General features: G+C 41.8%; 1 protein-coding gene and 1 non-coding gene across 2 annotated transcripts in view; one reads left to right on the forward strand and one right to left on the reverse strand.

Moving 5' to 3' along the window:
* The first annotated feature begins 159 nt into the window (after window positions 1-159).
* TRNAY-GUA (transfer RNA tyrosine (anticodon GUA)) lies at window positions 160-250 on the forward strand. Its single transcript is given in 2 exon segments — window positions 160-196; window positions 215-250. It is a non-coding gene; the product is annotated as a tRNA-Tyr (tRNA).
* Window positions 251-5,234: 4,984 nt separating this feature from the next.
* DNAJC5B (DnaJ heat shock protein family (Hsp40) member C5 beta) overlaps window positions 5,235-16,709 on the reverse strand; it is a 32,274-nt gene continuing 20,799 nt past the window's right edge. Inside the window, exons 2-4 of the mRNA XM_066205117.1 lie at window positions 15,325-15,538; window positions 10,920-11,094; window positions 5,235-5,329 (exon numbers count right to left, since the gene is read on the reverse strand). Of these exons, the coding sequence (XP_066061214.1) occupies window positions 5,235-5,329; window positions 10,920-11,094; window positions 15,325-15,538 (484 nt within the window). The remainder of the gene's footprint in view (window positions 5,330-10,919; window positions 11,095-15,324; window positions 15,539-16,709) is intronic.

A 16,709-nucleotide genomic window follows, 5' to 3' on the forward strand; every position in this document is an offset into this window, starting at 1 on the left:
CACGGCCCGGGCCCCGTCCCGCCCTTCCGGCAGGGGGCGCTCCCGGCGTTCCCGCCCCGCGGCAGGCCTTAAGGCCCACTCGAAGGCAGTGCGGGCTGCGCATGCGCAAGACCAGCCGGCTGCGGTCTTGGTGCGCCAGCGCGGCCTGAGTGGCAGGTCCCTTCGATAGCTCAGCTGGTAGAGCGGAGGACTGTAGCGGTTACGCCCCACGGGAATCCTTAGGTCGCTGGTTCGATTCCGGCTCGAAGGAGACGCTCGTATTTTTTTTTTCTCCTTTCCCTCCTCCCCCTTTCTATGGAAAATGCTTTTAAACAATTTGTCTTTAACCTTTGGCAGATATGGTTGCTTCTCTCGAAGAGTTCCGCCCGCATCGCAAACCGAGTCTGTGCGCTGTGTCTCTCTCTCAGGAGCGGCGGTTCCTGCGGGATCAGGGAATGCTGTGCCTACAGCAGGACTGCCAACACCTTCTGAATTTCTAAAGGAAAACAAGATGTGTGTTCATATTCCAACGTGCCACAATGCAAGTCAGTGCAGGAGGATACCGGCTGAGATCCCTTTGTCTCATCGCAGTTAATTAGGATGTTGACATTCTGAGGGTCGTTTTTCCAAGTCTCCTCTCCTCTGTTCCAAATGTCTAGACACTGTTTTTACAACATAAGGCTGTATCTGTACATGCTGCCACAAAAGGAATACATTTTCTTATCTAGCCAACTGAAGCATTCAAGTCCAGGCTGGATAGGATATGGACATTCCTCCCCATGGCCAGGGCTTGGAACTGAATGATATTTAAGGCCCCTTTCTACCCAACTCATTCTAAGATTAGCACGTATTGACTCTCTTCCTTAGTCAAAAACTGTGTGTCTTTACCAGCATCTATCCATTATAGGTGTCAGCTACCACACAATTGTCCTGTCTGTTAGCTACCACACAATTGTCCCGTCTTACTGCCTTCCCAACCATGGGATGGGTGAAACTGGCATGAAGGACTGAGTCCTCTTGTACGAAACTCGGTACCCATTCATCTCTCACAGTGAAAGGAGAAGCTGGATGTGGTGACTGATCTGACTTCAGTTTGTGGAGAGAAGGAAGGGGGTTATAGTTATCTGTGGTCTTTATCCCTGATTCGAAACAGCGCACTCTTTTCTACAGGAAATGATAACATAGAAAAAGAAATCAATAATTTTAACTGTGCTCAGTTTAGTATGCTTCTTCAATTCTTTTAAATGATTTTGTTCTACAAAGAGGCAGAGATGTAATTCTTTTTGACTGAAATCGTCGGTATTCATTCTTATACAAGGTAGGCAATCAAATTAAGTGACATACAATTATGTTTGAAGTTTTTTGTCTTAAGCATTGCAGCTTATCCCACAAACTTGTTGTGGGGAGTAAAAGAGCACAAACTACCTAAATAACTAGGTGGTGGTACACCTAAATTGTCTATGCTGCGTCTTGTGTTTGGTGTTTTGAGTGGATCTTCCTATGTGTTAATATCTAAGCACACAAAAGAACAGATCTTTGAGAATACATCTAGCCAAAACAGCTGCTCCTTGTTCATTTTCAAATGCTTGGGCTTTTGTGGTCACAGAGACTGGATACCAACCTAGTGAGAAATATTCCTGTCTTATAGCACACACAGATTATCTGGCACTCTGCGCTGGCTCTTGAACAAATGAAAAACCCCAGAGTGAGGTGCTGGATGTCTCAGGATGCCTGCTGTTGTCCTCAGCAGCATCATTGTTCCACTCTGCACACACCTTTTGCTGAGAGAAATTGTTCCGTATAGATGCTGATTCCAGTAAACCACTGTGTTACATCACCGTGACACGGATGATTTTTTTTACAAGCATTCTGCATTAAGTAAAGAATTTACAGTGTGTGGCCATAGCTCTGGCTGCTTTGCATGAGCAGGCACATCTGCTGCAATCCAAGAGCTAGTTCCTCTTGGGGAAACCCTGAGTTGCCATTTGACTCTTGCCAGAGTGCAAAGCCATAACTTTGGACAGCTGTCTCAACAGCTTCTCTAGCTGTTACCGGAATGAAGCTGTTGATAGTGTGGCAAGGTAAAGGGAGTGCTACAATTCATACATACAACCTTTATTAGTCAGAGTGATTGACAGCCAAGGTAGATTTGAATACATGGAAGTTTACATATAAATAAATGTAGCAAAACAGAGAAAAAATTGAGAATCTGTACATTTTGAGATTTCTGGGTGTACACAAAACCAGATAATGTTAGCATTATTATGTATTCATATTAGGAACTTTTCTGGAAAGCAAACAAAGGAGTAAAATCACATTGAAAAGCTAAGTCCTGAAATCCTTATTTATCCTTTATCCACATGTCCTCAGCTGATCTTCACACCAATGAGAGACACAAATGCTCTGGTACTTTAAAAACTAAGTTTCCCATTTGAAATTAAGCCATGGGTTTAGACACTCAGATCTTTAAGCTGCAAGTCCTGGACAACCCCCCTCAGAGGCTTGGTCACTGGTTTGCTTTGAGGTGTTTTGCTAACTGAGTTAATGTGTTATGGCTCTTCTGTACAGAACCCTGTCTGTAAAAGGGATTTACAAACATGCAGCAGCTTGTCCATCTTTGCTTCACACTGTGAGATCCAGTCATAAATCTTTCCCAAGAAAAAGCTCTCATTTAGAAAGTGTAAATAAGAACCACATGACATGCAGTACATCTCAAGCCCGTGGAGAAAATTTCCTTGATTTTGGTGAACTTTGGCTCTGGCCCTCTAGACCCACCAGAGGTGTTGCATGTGAAAAAATTCCCCGATTGCTTTTGCTATTATGGGATTTACTTCTTCCTCCCTGGCTTTAGGCCTGCTCTGTAACTATTGTTGAAATCAAGGGTGCAATTCCCAGTGACTTCCAAGGGAAAAGGAGGATGGATTTCACATGGGAAAGGATTTCACGTGTAAAATGTAGCTTTACACCAGACTTTTGTCCCAGTACCTCTTTCAGCTCTCTGCTGGAAATAATCACTAGGTAACATTTGGACATTTTCACACTAAATTTCTCTACCAGACAGTGAAATTTAGGAAATTACTTCACCCACAGATTTTTTATGTACTATGTGCTCTCCCTACTCCTTCACTGGGGATAACATCCTATGCCAGAACAAACACCCTGAAAAGGGGAATAGTGAAGAAGACCAAAAGAGGAGTGTGTGCGCTGGTGTCCACAGAACATACCCACTGTCTGGGCTCTGTCCCTCTCACAGCACCCAGTGCTTTCAGATCCATCCCTGCAATGGGAAGATGTGCAGCACCTGGCTGCCACTGGAAAGAGATGCCTCTGGGGTCATGTCTCCTCAGTGGCAGGATGGTGTCACCAGCCCCCCTCTGCTGGCACCACTGGGTTGGATGGATACATCCTCAGTGGGCAGGTAGGATGGCAGTCTGGAGTTATGTACATATGAGTGGTTTCCAAAATCATTGCAACTGAGGACAAAGAGGAACCTGTGGGTAGGAGGGAAGCGAGTGCCTGTGCACAACTCTGGCCATGCCAGGGCCTTCCCTCTTTTCTGAAGCAGAAAACCAGGGCCGTTTCTGAGGGCAATGTGCGTGTTGGCTGCGTCCAGCACCTGCATCCAGAGAACAGATACATAACCTGAACAGGAAGTAATGGTCTTGAAAATATCCTTCTGTTATGGGACTTTTTAAGAAACATTGGAAGTAGTATGTCTTGACTTTGGAGTTACAGCTGGTTCTATAACACAGCTTCTTTTCCCATATATTTAGCTGAATGAGATGTGATGTCAAAGGTGAGAATAGAAAGAAGATAACGTTTCACAACTTTGGGATCCAATTTTAAGCAAGGGAAGGACACTTTTAGATAGTTATATATTCACCAGTCTGTATAATTTAGTGGAATATTGTGACCCCCTTTAGACCACAGCATGCAAAAATAGCAAGTACACAGAACTGACAATGATTGCTGTAAAATAATCAATAAGGAGAAATTCAGCTGCCTCAGGTTTAAACTACTATGTCAAATCAGTGAGGTGCTAAGCTTAAGATCTAAGAGGTATTCCTTTAGCTCTTACAAATTAGTGGCCTAAGTTCTTCATGCTTACTTTAGCCATACCCACATGTATCTCCACTGATTTGTGCAGAGGTACACCTGAACATACACCTTATTCCTGCCTCTTTATTTAAAATCATGCCACGTGCTCTTAAAGCCCCTGTGCCTGGCACAGAAGGGAGATTTCAGCCTTACCCCAATGAGCTGGTGAGGAGGACGGTCACTCCTTTGCTGCTTGCTTTTCCTGCCAAGTCCTTGCTGCTCCCATAGCCCCAGTGCCTGTGCTGGTGTGCTGGCTCCCAGCCCAGTGCCAGCAGGGCAGTAGGGCCACATGCCAAGGGCAGGGTGGAATAAGCCAGCTGGCAGAAAGCTCTTGGCTGGGGACCAAAAGGAGGAGCTTTACCACAGGCCTGTGGGAGGAGGAGAGAGGCTCTGGGACAGCCCAGGGACAGCCTTCCACTCCCGGTAGTCTTTGCCCTTTGCCTTTGTCTCATGGGTTTGCAGTTTTTGCAGGGGAAGACACAGAGCCTACGTGTGCGTCGAGATGAGGCTCCTGGATTTGGAGTGACCTGCACTTTAACAACCATCAGAAAAATCTCCTAGCATTTTGTCTTGGCTCAGGATTTATAATTTATAGTTGCCTGAGCTGGGTCCCAGTAAGCCAGTGGCTGCCCTCCAAAGAGCACCTCTTCTCTGGGAAGGAGAGCCCCATCTGTCTTACCACCAACTTTCTCCCTGAGTCCTGCTAAAGAGCACTTCTGGGGCTCCCTCACAGGAGTGTTTCACATCCAGCAAAAGTGCTGCATGCAAGGAAAGTTCCTGGGGCAGGGAGAAACAGCCAGTGTGTCCATAAAGGGACTCAAGACTGAGTCTGGGAGGTGAAACTACAGATGAGGGCAGGAAGAAGATGAGCTATACCAATATACCAAAGGGAATATTATTGGAGAGAAAGACAGTTTGAAGCTGTGAGAGACCAGCATGCTCTGTATGGGCCGTAGGTATCTCCATACACACAGAGCAGGCAGGTATCAACAACCTGTTGGAAGTAGCATAGAGGGAGATTCTGCCCTGGTACGAAATTACTCTTAGGTTACTCTTGATTAGCTTAAAGACAGCTATGAACACAGGCTGCAGAACTTATCACGTGTTTTTCTCACTGTGAGAGGCAGTGAGAAGCCCCAGCAGGCCGCTCGCCTGCTCTAGGACTCTGTGCGATAGCTCCGGTGGCTGTCCCCAATCAGTTGTGTCTTCTCAGTTACGTTAGTCGGCTGAAGCATAATTGGCGTTTCTCCATCTAAATTGGAGAGGACAACAAAGATTACTTTACGAACCCTTCACCTGCTACCAAACTCAGATTTCTTGTTAGCACCACATTTCATTCACCAATCTGGTTACAGCTTAATTTGGTTTCACAGACTGTGTGGGTACCAACAAGGTGGCACTGCCCACACCAAGCCTCCAAATGCCTACAAGTACTCCTATTTCTCATACAATGGCAGATTTCTGGGTGTTGCTGCTGCTGTTAGACTGGACATTTGATGTGCCTGGTGCTTTGCTGCTTTGCAGAGCTTGCAGGCTAAAGGTTCCTGCCTGTTTTAATAGCAAATGCTTGTTCCAACAAATGGCTGAGTATAATCAGTGCTGTTGTGAGTCAGCAAGCACTAACCTTGACAGTGTTTATGAGAATGGGACAGAAATGAGTCTTGAGGAAGGCAGAGTTAACAGTAAAGACAGAGGAGAGTTAAAATGTGTGAGCGGTAATAGTAATACCCTTGAGAGGAGAGAAATCATATGTATCCTGAAAGCCAGCTAGTTAAATAAAAATGTTAAATTGAATTTGAAGTCTTATGTAATGTATATGCAATAGAACTCTGGGAATTACTATTTTAATGGATTTGGAACTACCAAAACTTCATATTATCACTATACAAATTCTTACTGCTGTGTACTTTCTCACTCCATGCAATTTTGTGCTTGCTTTTCCAATATATCTATTAAAAATGCATTTGTTGTAGAGTGGAGGAAAGTAAAAGTGAAGTCTTTACAGAGTTCCTTGGTGGCCACTGTGTTCTATCTGATAAAGAGCAAGGTTTGGTTGCCCTTCTCCTGGGCCTCTTTCAAACCCACGTTTTTTGAGGGAGGGAAGTACTCAGCTCTCAGAGACTGACTTTTTCAAGTTCAGCCATCTTAGTAAAGTGTTTCATATGAAAAACTTTGGACTATCTATATCTTGATACTAACACAGCCTTCACAGTAATTGAATAAAAATTATGACTTTTTTTGCCAAATGACCAAATGTTCAGGGAAAAAATCTCATCTGACATTTCCTTCTGTTTACATGACAGTTGATGGGATGAATCATGGGCAAAAGATGTAATGTACAGGAGTAACTTAACCCAGAGCAGGAATCTAATTGCATGCCATACGGCTTCCACTCAGTGGGGGTAGAACAACTTTGACTCTGTCAAGGTGAAAGGCAAGAATGATTAAATGCCAAGCAGCTTCTCTGTATGGGCAATTCCATATTTAGACACAAGGTCAAAGACAGACATGTTTCATAACTTCTAAAAGTATATGAGTAATTAATGCTTCGAGCTCAGCTCAGACTCATATTAGTTTGGCAGTTCCAATCCATTTTTAAGTTGCTGTGTGTTTTCTAGAGTTTTGAGCAGCATTCCCTCCCACCCACTTCTGCCTTCAAGTTGTTCATTTTCTGGAAGATTGTTGATGGAGGGCAGAGATTAGCAGTTCATTTTGCTGTGATACCCAGGTGTGCAACAGGAGAACAGGACCCACTGCAAATCTGTTGCGTTGCCTCCAGCTGATCTGCAGACAGCTCTTAGCTGACACTCTCACCAAGCATTTTGCTGCTTGCACCCTTCTAAGATTTATTATAGTGTTTTTTAGCAGAACAGGGACCCATGGCATAATAAACTGTACAAATATAGTCTGCTAATGGCAAGCTGCAGAATGGAGGTGAGGCAGAATTCACAGTTTAAAACTGATTTCTATAGATAGCTCCTGCTCACTGTTCGCCTACATTTGTATCATATGGAGTGTGGAGGAGACAATGAAGTGATAAAAACTTATTGCTTCTGAGTTGGGAAAGTATTTTTCTACTCAGGTTCTTTTATTCCTTTTCTTTTTTTTTTCCTCATTTTTCATTTTCTGTAAAATAAAAGTTGGTCTAGAAATGCCTTGCTTTGTTCTTACAATAACCGAACAGGAGAGAACAGACTGCACTGCCAAACTGCTTTGAGTGCATCCTTACAGCCTGAAGTACAAAGGCAATCCAAATTCCAATGCCACCTCCTCCGGGAACACAAAAGTTAACAAAAATTTTGCCATCAACTTCAGTGGAAGCAAAACCTGTCAACCTGCCCCATGTGTGGGGGAAAGTGATGAAGTGTTGCACGTGTCTATGCTGCAGACAAGCAAGTGATACTTCCCTCTGCCAGTGCATTTTGACAGGTTACCTGTAACATCATGGCATAATACCACAGATTACCTTATTTTGCACCTTTCTAATGTCATGTTTGATCTGAAACACTAAAAAATGTCATGTTTAAAATGTAATAAACCAAACATAACATTTAATTTTTGGTCTTCTGCTCTATATTAGGTCAGAGTCTTCTGCTACAAATCAAGAGTTGTGAGGAGAAATCCTTGTAAGCTAAGTATGTGCTAGAGCTTGCAAACCCCTAGGAACCCTTAGTTCTCGTGGTAATGTTACCCCTGGAAGTACAGGCTGTAAAATGAGGCTCTCAGGGGAGACATTGAACTAACTGAGCACTAGAAGTAGTCAAATTTATTTGACTAAAATCTTCTTCTAGAAGAATAGGAATTCCCCTAGAAATTCTCTTTTTCTAGAAAAATAGCATTTCAACAGAATTGAAGCCTTTGGCATGATTGTGTTGATTTCAGTGGCAACTCACTTTGGTCTTACATTTTAAGGAATGGATTACTGAATCTTTGGCCTCACACCCCTTTCTTTTTCACTAATAATTGTATTTTATGGCATGATAGTTTGAGGAATGAAATCAACTGTGTAAAACCTTTATTTTGTTAATGAAAAATGTGAGGAACTGTAAAATTGTTATAGTTGTGTCAGTTTGATAGTTGAAGTCTAAATCTCAACTCTCTTGATAGTATAGCCAGCACCAGGCAGCTCCCACTGAGCACAACTGCTAAGGGCTCAGTCTCAGAGATTTTTAGCATCAGGAATTGTGATGCTTTATCAGTGATGTGTTCCTCAGAAAAGCAAAGACTGATTAAAAATATTTGGATAGTTTTTAGTGTGGCCTTAGCTTAAAAATCTACATTTTGACCTCAGCAAGAAGTTCTGGTTAGCAATACTGTAGATGCTGGGGACAGCAGGAAGCAAAGAAATTAATTACTGGCTAGAATGCTCAGTTTGTGCTCAGAGGGCATGCAAAGATCTTGAATCCTAATAGAATCTCCTCTTCCAAAATCAAATCCTCTGCACAAGTGATTACAGTTTGTTTCTGAATTACATACAGGAACATTTCTGTTATTTACCTAAAGGAAGGCATGAGTGTTAATTTCTATGGCTCAGCATTCAAAAATGCATAGTCTTTGCTCTTCTTAAAGTCAGCTGTGTCTTTCTGGCCAGCATGCTTGAACTTGGGGCAACAAGGGAAGAAAGAAGGGAGGAGGCACGCTTTGATCTGATTGTCATTCTTTTTTTTTTCTTTTTTTTTTTTCTTTTTCTAAATGCACTGTCTGTTTTCCTTTCAGCTGAAGAAAAGATGCTCATGTTACCCTTTGTCATAAAGCTTTTATTTTTATTCCCTTCTCTCTTTTAAAATAAAGAGAATTCTACTTTCCTGAGGCTCACTGGTTTTGATTAGGAGGAAAATGTAGCAAGACTGAAGAGGAGAGTAGGAAAGGTATAAACATGTAGTTTTCTTCAAACCCTGCCTATGTATTTAATATTGTCTTTCAAATACTTAAAATACAAAATTCCACATTATGTTAATTTTTTCAGACTGGTACTTTGCTAAGCATTTAAAATTAATATTTAAAATTGGTCTCAGTGGGACTCGGTGAGAGTGAAGGGATGTCAGGGGGGCCTAAAATTAAAGAATACCAATACCTTCTGGTAGCTGTGCCAGAAGGAGAGAGCAACTGTTTTTATGCCACTGGGGAATTTTATGCTGGATTTTGAGGGAGAATTGAAATTTAAAATAAACCAAACTAAAAATAAACTAACAAAATGGGCAGAAATTAGACACTCTGATTCTTCAAAGTTCCATCCTTCTACTTCAGACTTGGCTTTGGTACCAAGACTCACGAAGAGCAAGAGCCATTTTAGATTAGCACTTTTCAGGTGCCTAATGTGATAGAGTTTATTAGATTTGTCTCAAATAAGGTACTGTGGTTATAAAGTTTTTACTAGTAGTTTTTATTGCCTTTGCAGAGACTGATCAAGTATGATCAGTTTTTAAGCTGACTGTGTTTACCTTGATATGCCTCTAGGCGAAATCAATTTAAAAACACCACCACACATTGGCGTTGCAGTTATAAAAATAGCATTTGTTTCAACTACTACAAGTGTTTTGTTACATATTTATGGAAGAGTAAATTTGTGTGAAAAGTTGGGGGGGGAAATTTCTTTCTGCTAAGGGAACATGACATTTGCAATCTGGCAGTGCTATTTTAAGCATAATCAACGTAAGAATATAACAGTATAAGATCTTCCATAACAATGGAAGAGAAAAAGAGTGAGGTGATTTCTTAGGTCCTTCCTCAGAAAAAATCCCCATAATCTTAATCATAGTTTATATAAATTTGCAACTGAAAAGTGTCCTCAGTCTTTCCCTGGTACTTTGGGTTCTTATTGCTGGAGCAAGGGTCACTTCATTTCTCATGCTGGACATACCTATTCAGTTTGAGATGTTTCTACTTCCCCTGAATATGAAGGCAAAACTGCCCCTCTGCGGCACACTAGGACAGAACTCTTTGTTCAAAGCATGTATCCCACACTAGTGCCAAATTAGGAAATCAACTCCATCATCCCCTGGCATAGCCAAAACCTGAACGTGCAGCTGGGGGAATGCAGCAAAGCCAAAAAAAGAGGTTGACCTGCTGTGAAGGTCATTTTGCTGCCACAGGCCCATGTTCCTTGCCTCTTAAGTTTCCTGTTCCTCTTGCCCCTAAGTTAGCACTTGCCTTCTCCACCATGAAGCACACCAGAGAATTAAATGGGCCAGGAACTAGACATATTTTTGAGAAGAATAATTTACACCTGGATTTTATCCAAGGCCTGGGTAAGGTAGAATTGCTACTGCCAGTGCAGAAGAGAGTGAGCAGCTTGATGGCTGGATGGAAGAGGGACAGGACCATGGTAGCTCCCATGCATACTCTCCTGGGTTACTGCACAACCTTATGGTTGGAAGCTTTGCATCTTTTCTTGAAGCCTTCTCTTGAATGGGTACTATATCTACCACAAGCAGGGATAAATTTTACAGAACTGAAGTCTGAATGACAGCTTATCCAGGCCAATCAGGTGTGACAGGCACCAGTTCAGCAGAGCCTAATGTATGAGTAGTATAGGATCTAGGATATGAAGGAATGTGGGTATGGGGGCTACAGGGTGAACACTGTCTCTTAAAAGAAGGCTTTTTTTGTGTAAGTGTCTCAAAAGATATAGGAGATACTTAGTTGTAAGTGCCGTAACTTTGGTTTTGCATCAATATATAATTTGGCAAGTTCCATGGGTTGTGGTCTTAGCTGGAGTGAATTGGCATGTCTCCACTGAAGTCTGGAAGCAGCCTCAGCGTTGCGAGCAGAACATCTGGACTACAGGCTTTAAAGATTGTTTTGAACAGCTTTGCCACATGGTAAGCCCCTACAATACACACCTCTTTCCATGTCGTTCTTAATTTGCTCTTCCAAATCTTCTGGAGACACACAAAACTCCTGCTGTTCCCCTTCAGGTGCCCTGGGTTTACACTTTCCACAGCAGCAGTTGAAGCAGCAGCAGAGGCAGCAGCAGAGGTAGCAGCCCGTCAGCAAACCACAGACTGCAAACAGGCCCTGGGTCAAACACAGCGGGATGAAAATCCTGTCAGCAGTGACCTTCCTCAAACTTCTGGCTGTCTCTTTCAGCTGAAGGCAGAATGTCAGAGGAACTCTGGTTCCTAAGTGCTTGGCACTCAGAGGAGTGCACCTGCTATCCCAGTGCCTGAACAAGGGCCAGATCTTCCAAAGCCCTCCTCACCCACAAGCTCCTTACTTGTTACTAAGGACCACATCCACAAAGAAGACACCAACCAACAGGCCCCCACATGCTCAACATTTGAAAGTCAGTTGTTCTGCTGATGGCCCTCAGAAAAACCCTCCAGGCAGTATGCAAAACCCCACCCACCTTAAAATGACTCATTTCCATCTTTAAAATGACTCATTTGCCCAAGATCATTTTTGCAAACACTTATTTACTGGCAAGCTCTTGTCAATAACAAAGGTGAGAGGAAAAGAAGCAAAGACCCAGAATCATCCCGCATAATTTTGAGCATTGAACTAAGACATACACTTTAGGACTGTAGCTGCTATGGACTATCCACACAGTCAAAGAGAAGTTAAAAGCCCTTCCAGGGGGAGGTTCAGCCATAAGAGTATCTGAATTGCCCATTGTGGGTGTCTCTCTCTCTCCCCATTAGCGTTTGCAGGACCACACAGGTGACATCCCCTAAATTATAGTCCTCAAATTATGGTTTCTTGATCTGGGGACTCAGGTAGCCAGAAGTTCCCATCTTTGCTCACTCTTGTCCCCATGGCACAAAGCACAGAGGCTTCAGAAGAGCTAACACAATTGCCTGGGGGCAAGACCAGAGATCTTAGTAAGAGTCAAGAGCCAGAAATTTAAATTTACAGAGCTTTCTTCCTTCAGACGAAGTCAGTGCCTGTGTTCACAGCACAGCTCCCCAGATGTGTGTGCTGCATCACAGCAATGGGACCTGTAGGAGGGGAGCCTTTAGAGTGGCATTGCCAGTCTGTGCTCCATGGGGACCTGACAGCAGCCTGGCTCCTGACCCAAGGTAGATCCAGGACTACATGGAGATGTTGTGACACATAAGAAATCTCCATGGACATCTCTTCATGGACATAGTAGTATAAAAGCAAAGGAAAAACAGTGACACTCCTGGAAAGCAAATCAAAGCTGATGTGTAGAAATAAATGAAAAGAGGGTAGATTTAGATTAGATATTAGGAAGAAGTTCCTCATTGTGAAGGTGGTGAGGCACTGGAACAGGTTGTCCTGAGAAGTTATGAATGCCCCATCCCTGGAGGTGTTTAAGACCAGGCTAAATCAATCTCTGAGCAGCCTGGTCTAGTGGGAGGTCCCTCTGCACGTGGCAGGGGGGTTGGAACTGGATAATCTTTAAAGTCCCTTCCAAACCAAACCATTCTCTATGATTCTCTGAATGCGTAGGTAAAAGCAGCACAGCTTTGTGGCCACCAGGTCTGTGTGGATTGGAGGTACAGCTAGGCTTTAGCATTATAGTTATCCAGCCTGCCCTTTGCTAACTATTTGTTATATTCCTAAGACAACATGCTGCTGAGGAAGAAAGTAAGCACAAATGTCAGGGTATTGTCAAACTATTGACAACAGAGCTATGCAAATAATATTATGTATGCATGTCTGAGCTAACATCAGCAGGGGCCGACTGGAGAATCTTTGAAGGTAATAAGACTATTTATATGCCTAATATTAATATAACCATGTATCTAGAGTGAGCAAGGTAGTTTTAAATGAAAAGAAGGACACTAACTTTTTGTTTTAAAATGCTTTCCTTCTAATGGACACCTGAAATGGTACCATAATCCCCAAAATAAGTTATCTGACTGTTTATCATTTATGCCATAATGGACAATATATCACCACAATGTATAGCATGAAAAAAAATACAGAATGAAAGTGTATAGAGGGGAAAACACGTTGAGTTTATTCATGATACCTTTAATGTTTCAACATTTCTTGTGTTTATATTATCATAGTTATTAAATCAAAAATCAGTTTATTGATGTCATCAATAAACACTCTTCATGGTAGAGGGTGAATTGGTTTTTGCTAAAACAGTTAAATAAACAACCCCATGCCTGCCAATGGAGAATTCCAGCTCCCATTACCCATGTCTGCATGTTCCCACTTTAATATGCCTGCTAAAAAGTCTAGCACTCTGAAAAAGAACAATTATTTTCATTTTTCATTTCTCCTTTCATTTGAGTTTCCTTACTGCTAATGATAAAACTCCTCACAACTGTTAGATTTTCCCAATATGAGTGTGCTGGGAAGAGGAATGTTTGCAGTCAATGAGGAAGATAAGCCAAGACTGTGGTCCCTACTGTCCTCCACCAGAATGGAGGAAATCAGGAGTCCAGAGGTCATCTGCAGATGATGCCTCAGACTCAAATAGTATTGTGATGACCAATATAAAAATTTCAAATTGATCCAGCACTTGTGCATGAGTTAAAAATAAATGAGAAATAGTAAGCTCATCTTGCAAAAAACCACTTGGTGACCTCTTTATACTTTGGGGGTGGTAGGTTTTGGGTTTGGGGAGACATAGACCACCTGTGATAATCGTCAAATGACTCTATATACATATTTTGATTTTTTTTTTTTTACAAAATTCTGGAAAACCAGGAAGCAGTGATTACTCTGCTCTTCAGCATTTCTTATGTCACCTCTGGGATCCAGCTTGCTTGAAGCAATCCTCACATTTCTCCTTTAGTTGTTAGGGACTTATTAGCTTCTCTCTATACTCCCCACTGCTCTCTTTATGAGTCAAAGCCACAGTGGTTATTTCTGTACCTGATTTTATGACCCCAGTGGTTTTTATACTCCATAAAATCTCCATTAAAGATCACCAAAAAAAAGAAAAATAGCAGCTAAAAAAAAAAAAAAAAAAAAAAAAAAAAAGTGAAGAAAATTTTTTTTTGCCAAAATCTGTTAAAGGAGTCAATGCTGTTGCCCTCTCAGTGCCAAAGCCACCTAACTGTGACAAAGAGGCAGAAGGAGAGGGTGGACAGCAAAGAAAAGTGGAAATGATCCATCAGGAGATGACAGCAGCTATGGTGAGGTGTCCAGCCTGCAGCAGGAGGCAGCTAGAGCAGCTGGAAGCAGGCAGCCTCCAACCAGTCTCTGAGGGGCAGCACCTTTGCAAGTTGAATTAAAACACCAGTACTTTATTCATTGGTTTCATGCAGTGTTCTGTATTTGAGCAGATTCTGCCTCATCCTGATTCAGAAGTCAGATTATGGCTTCTCAGACCCCCAAAGTGCCCAAGTAACTTCCCAGCTTAAAAGGGGAATATGGGGCAATGCAGCACTGGCCTGTTTCTTGCTGAACAAAGAAATGTGTTCCACAGTTCTCAGATAAAAACTGTCATAGTGTGCTTGCTTCAAACAGTACAAATCACCTTCCTATGTATTTCAGTTCAGTTCAGTCCAGCAGAGTGCTTTCCTGTGCTTCTGCGGCTAGAAATAGGTGGGGACTACATGGATTTTACACATTTGCAATTCTGTTTGTTGCATATCTGTAACATTTCAGTATTTGCAGAAACACTTGAATTTGACATATGCAAACAGCAATGTGATAAGGGAACAAATGAACCCAACTCCTTCATGACTAGAACAACCCATTATGTGATTCTTCTTGAGCAATGTGGAGGGTTTTGATGTATCATTCTCTTCCTGTCCTACTCTCTTCCTCCATTCCACTCTTTTAACCTTTTCCTTGAGCTCCTTTCTCCCCCTCTGTCACCAGGGCACGTACATAACGCCATAATCACAGTGTTATGTACTATTATTGCTTACTTATGTTGTGTGCTATATATAGCAAAAAAGACAGCTAAATTTGTACCATAGTAATTTATTAATTGGTTGTCACATAAATGGGACTACTTGTGTTTGAATAATGAGTCATTTTTATTTAGTCATTACAGAAAAGAAAGTCAAAATTAACCTGGAGCACTAGATTCAAATCTAATTAATGTCTGAAAGTGTTACAAAACGTGTACTATAATTATATACCAGGTTTAAAAAAAGACAGAACTTTCTATATTAGTGCTAGTCTGAGCTTACGTTACATTCTGCCACTGTCAATTTTCCAGATAATATTGTTTTATTAAGTTTTTAGTTTAGAGTCAGATCATACTATTTCTTAAGCCTGTAGAGAGATCATGTTTTTTCAGGGGGTTCCTTTTGTGTGTACTTGTCAGTGAGCATTGTAACATTTGATTTCCAAAAGAAAATAACAGCTTACCTTTGCCCACCAGCTTGAGAGCATGAAGTAGGTGTTAACATTTTCCTCACCAAACTGTTCCGCCACATAGAGCCCTAATGATCCATACTTGTCATATATATTTCGCTTGGACAGATCAGTCAGGGTTGCATGGGCATTGTTGATCTCTTTAAATTTTTCTGCAGCCTCTGGATTGTCTGGATTCTTGTCAGGATGATATTTCAGAGCCAATTTTCTTAAATATGAGACACAAAAAAAAAAAAAAAAAAAAAAAAAAAAAGGGAAAACAAGTAATTTGTATGTGTGCATGTATACAGACAGAAAACATTACAAAAAACTTTTTCCAGTGAGTTACAATAATTCTGAACTGTGTTTTCAGCCTTCTTTTTTCCAGTTCTGATGTACTCAGTGGAAGAAAAGTGACATGAAGGAACCAAACATGAAAGTTTTGATGAAAGAGGTGTGCCTATTACACTGAGAATGAACTTTGTGTATTGATACCTAGTCAGCTACTGTGTTAAAGTAGACAGTGATATATGATGAAAGCACAGATTGCAACATGATAATAAATCACAGGCATTTGTTGCATTATGACTGCCAACTCATTTACATCATTTAGCAGGTTTTAGCAAAGATAAAGATTTTTTAAAGGTTGTTTAAAAACATGATGATCACACTGCTTAGCCAGGCAACATTATTTTCTTTATAGGAAAGGAAATTCTGTGTTCAATTGCCTATCAATAGTAGCTACATTAAAATGTTGTAAACAGCATCTGTGTTTGCAGAAGCGCAGACAGTGATGATGGAGAACACACTTAGGAGTTGCAATAGAAGGGAAGTATCTTTTTGAAGCACAAGGGGAAAAGCATAATGACTTAATCCCGGTTTCAAGTGCCTGTCTTTTGGCCTAATTCCCCAATGCTGCACTTCTGAGACAATCCTTAAAGTATTAAAAGGGGATTGTCATAGGATCATCATAGGAAACATCATAGAAAGGTTATTTTCATAGGATCATGGAGTGGTTATGGTTGGAAGGAACCTTAAAGATCATGTGGGTATGCCCCCCTGCCACCATGGGTGTGGACAACTTCCACTAGACCAGGTTGTTCAAAGCCCCATGTAGCTTGGCCATGAAGACTTCCAGGGATGGGGCATCCACAGCTTTCCTGAGCAAGTTGTTTCAATGCCTCATGACCCTGACAGTAAAGAATTTCTTACTAATATATAATCTAAACATACTCCTTTCTAGTTTAAAGACATTGCCTCATGTCCTATCACTTCATGCCCTGGTAAAAGGTTCCTTTCCAGCTCTTTTGCAGGACTGCTTTAGGTACTGGAAGGTGCTCTAAAATCTTCTGGAGCCTTCTCTTGTCCCGGCCAAACAACACCAACTCTCTCAGCCAGTC

Source organism: Chamaea fasciata, unplaced genomic scaffold (genome assembly GCF_029207755.1).
Source record: "Chamaea fasciata isolate MVZ Bird 193981 ecotype frontalis unplaced genomic scaffold, bChaFas1.0.hap1 SCAF_1, whole genome shotgun sequence".
NCBI lineage: Eukaryota > Metazoa > Chordata > Aves > Passeriformes > Sylviidae > Chamaea > Chamaea fasciata.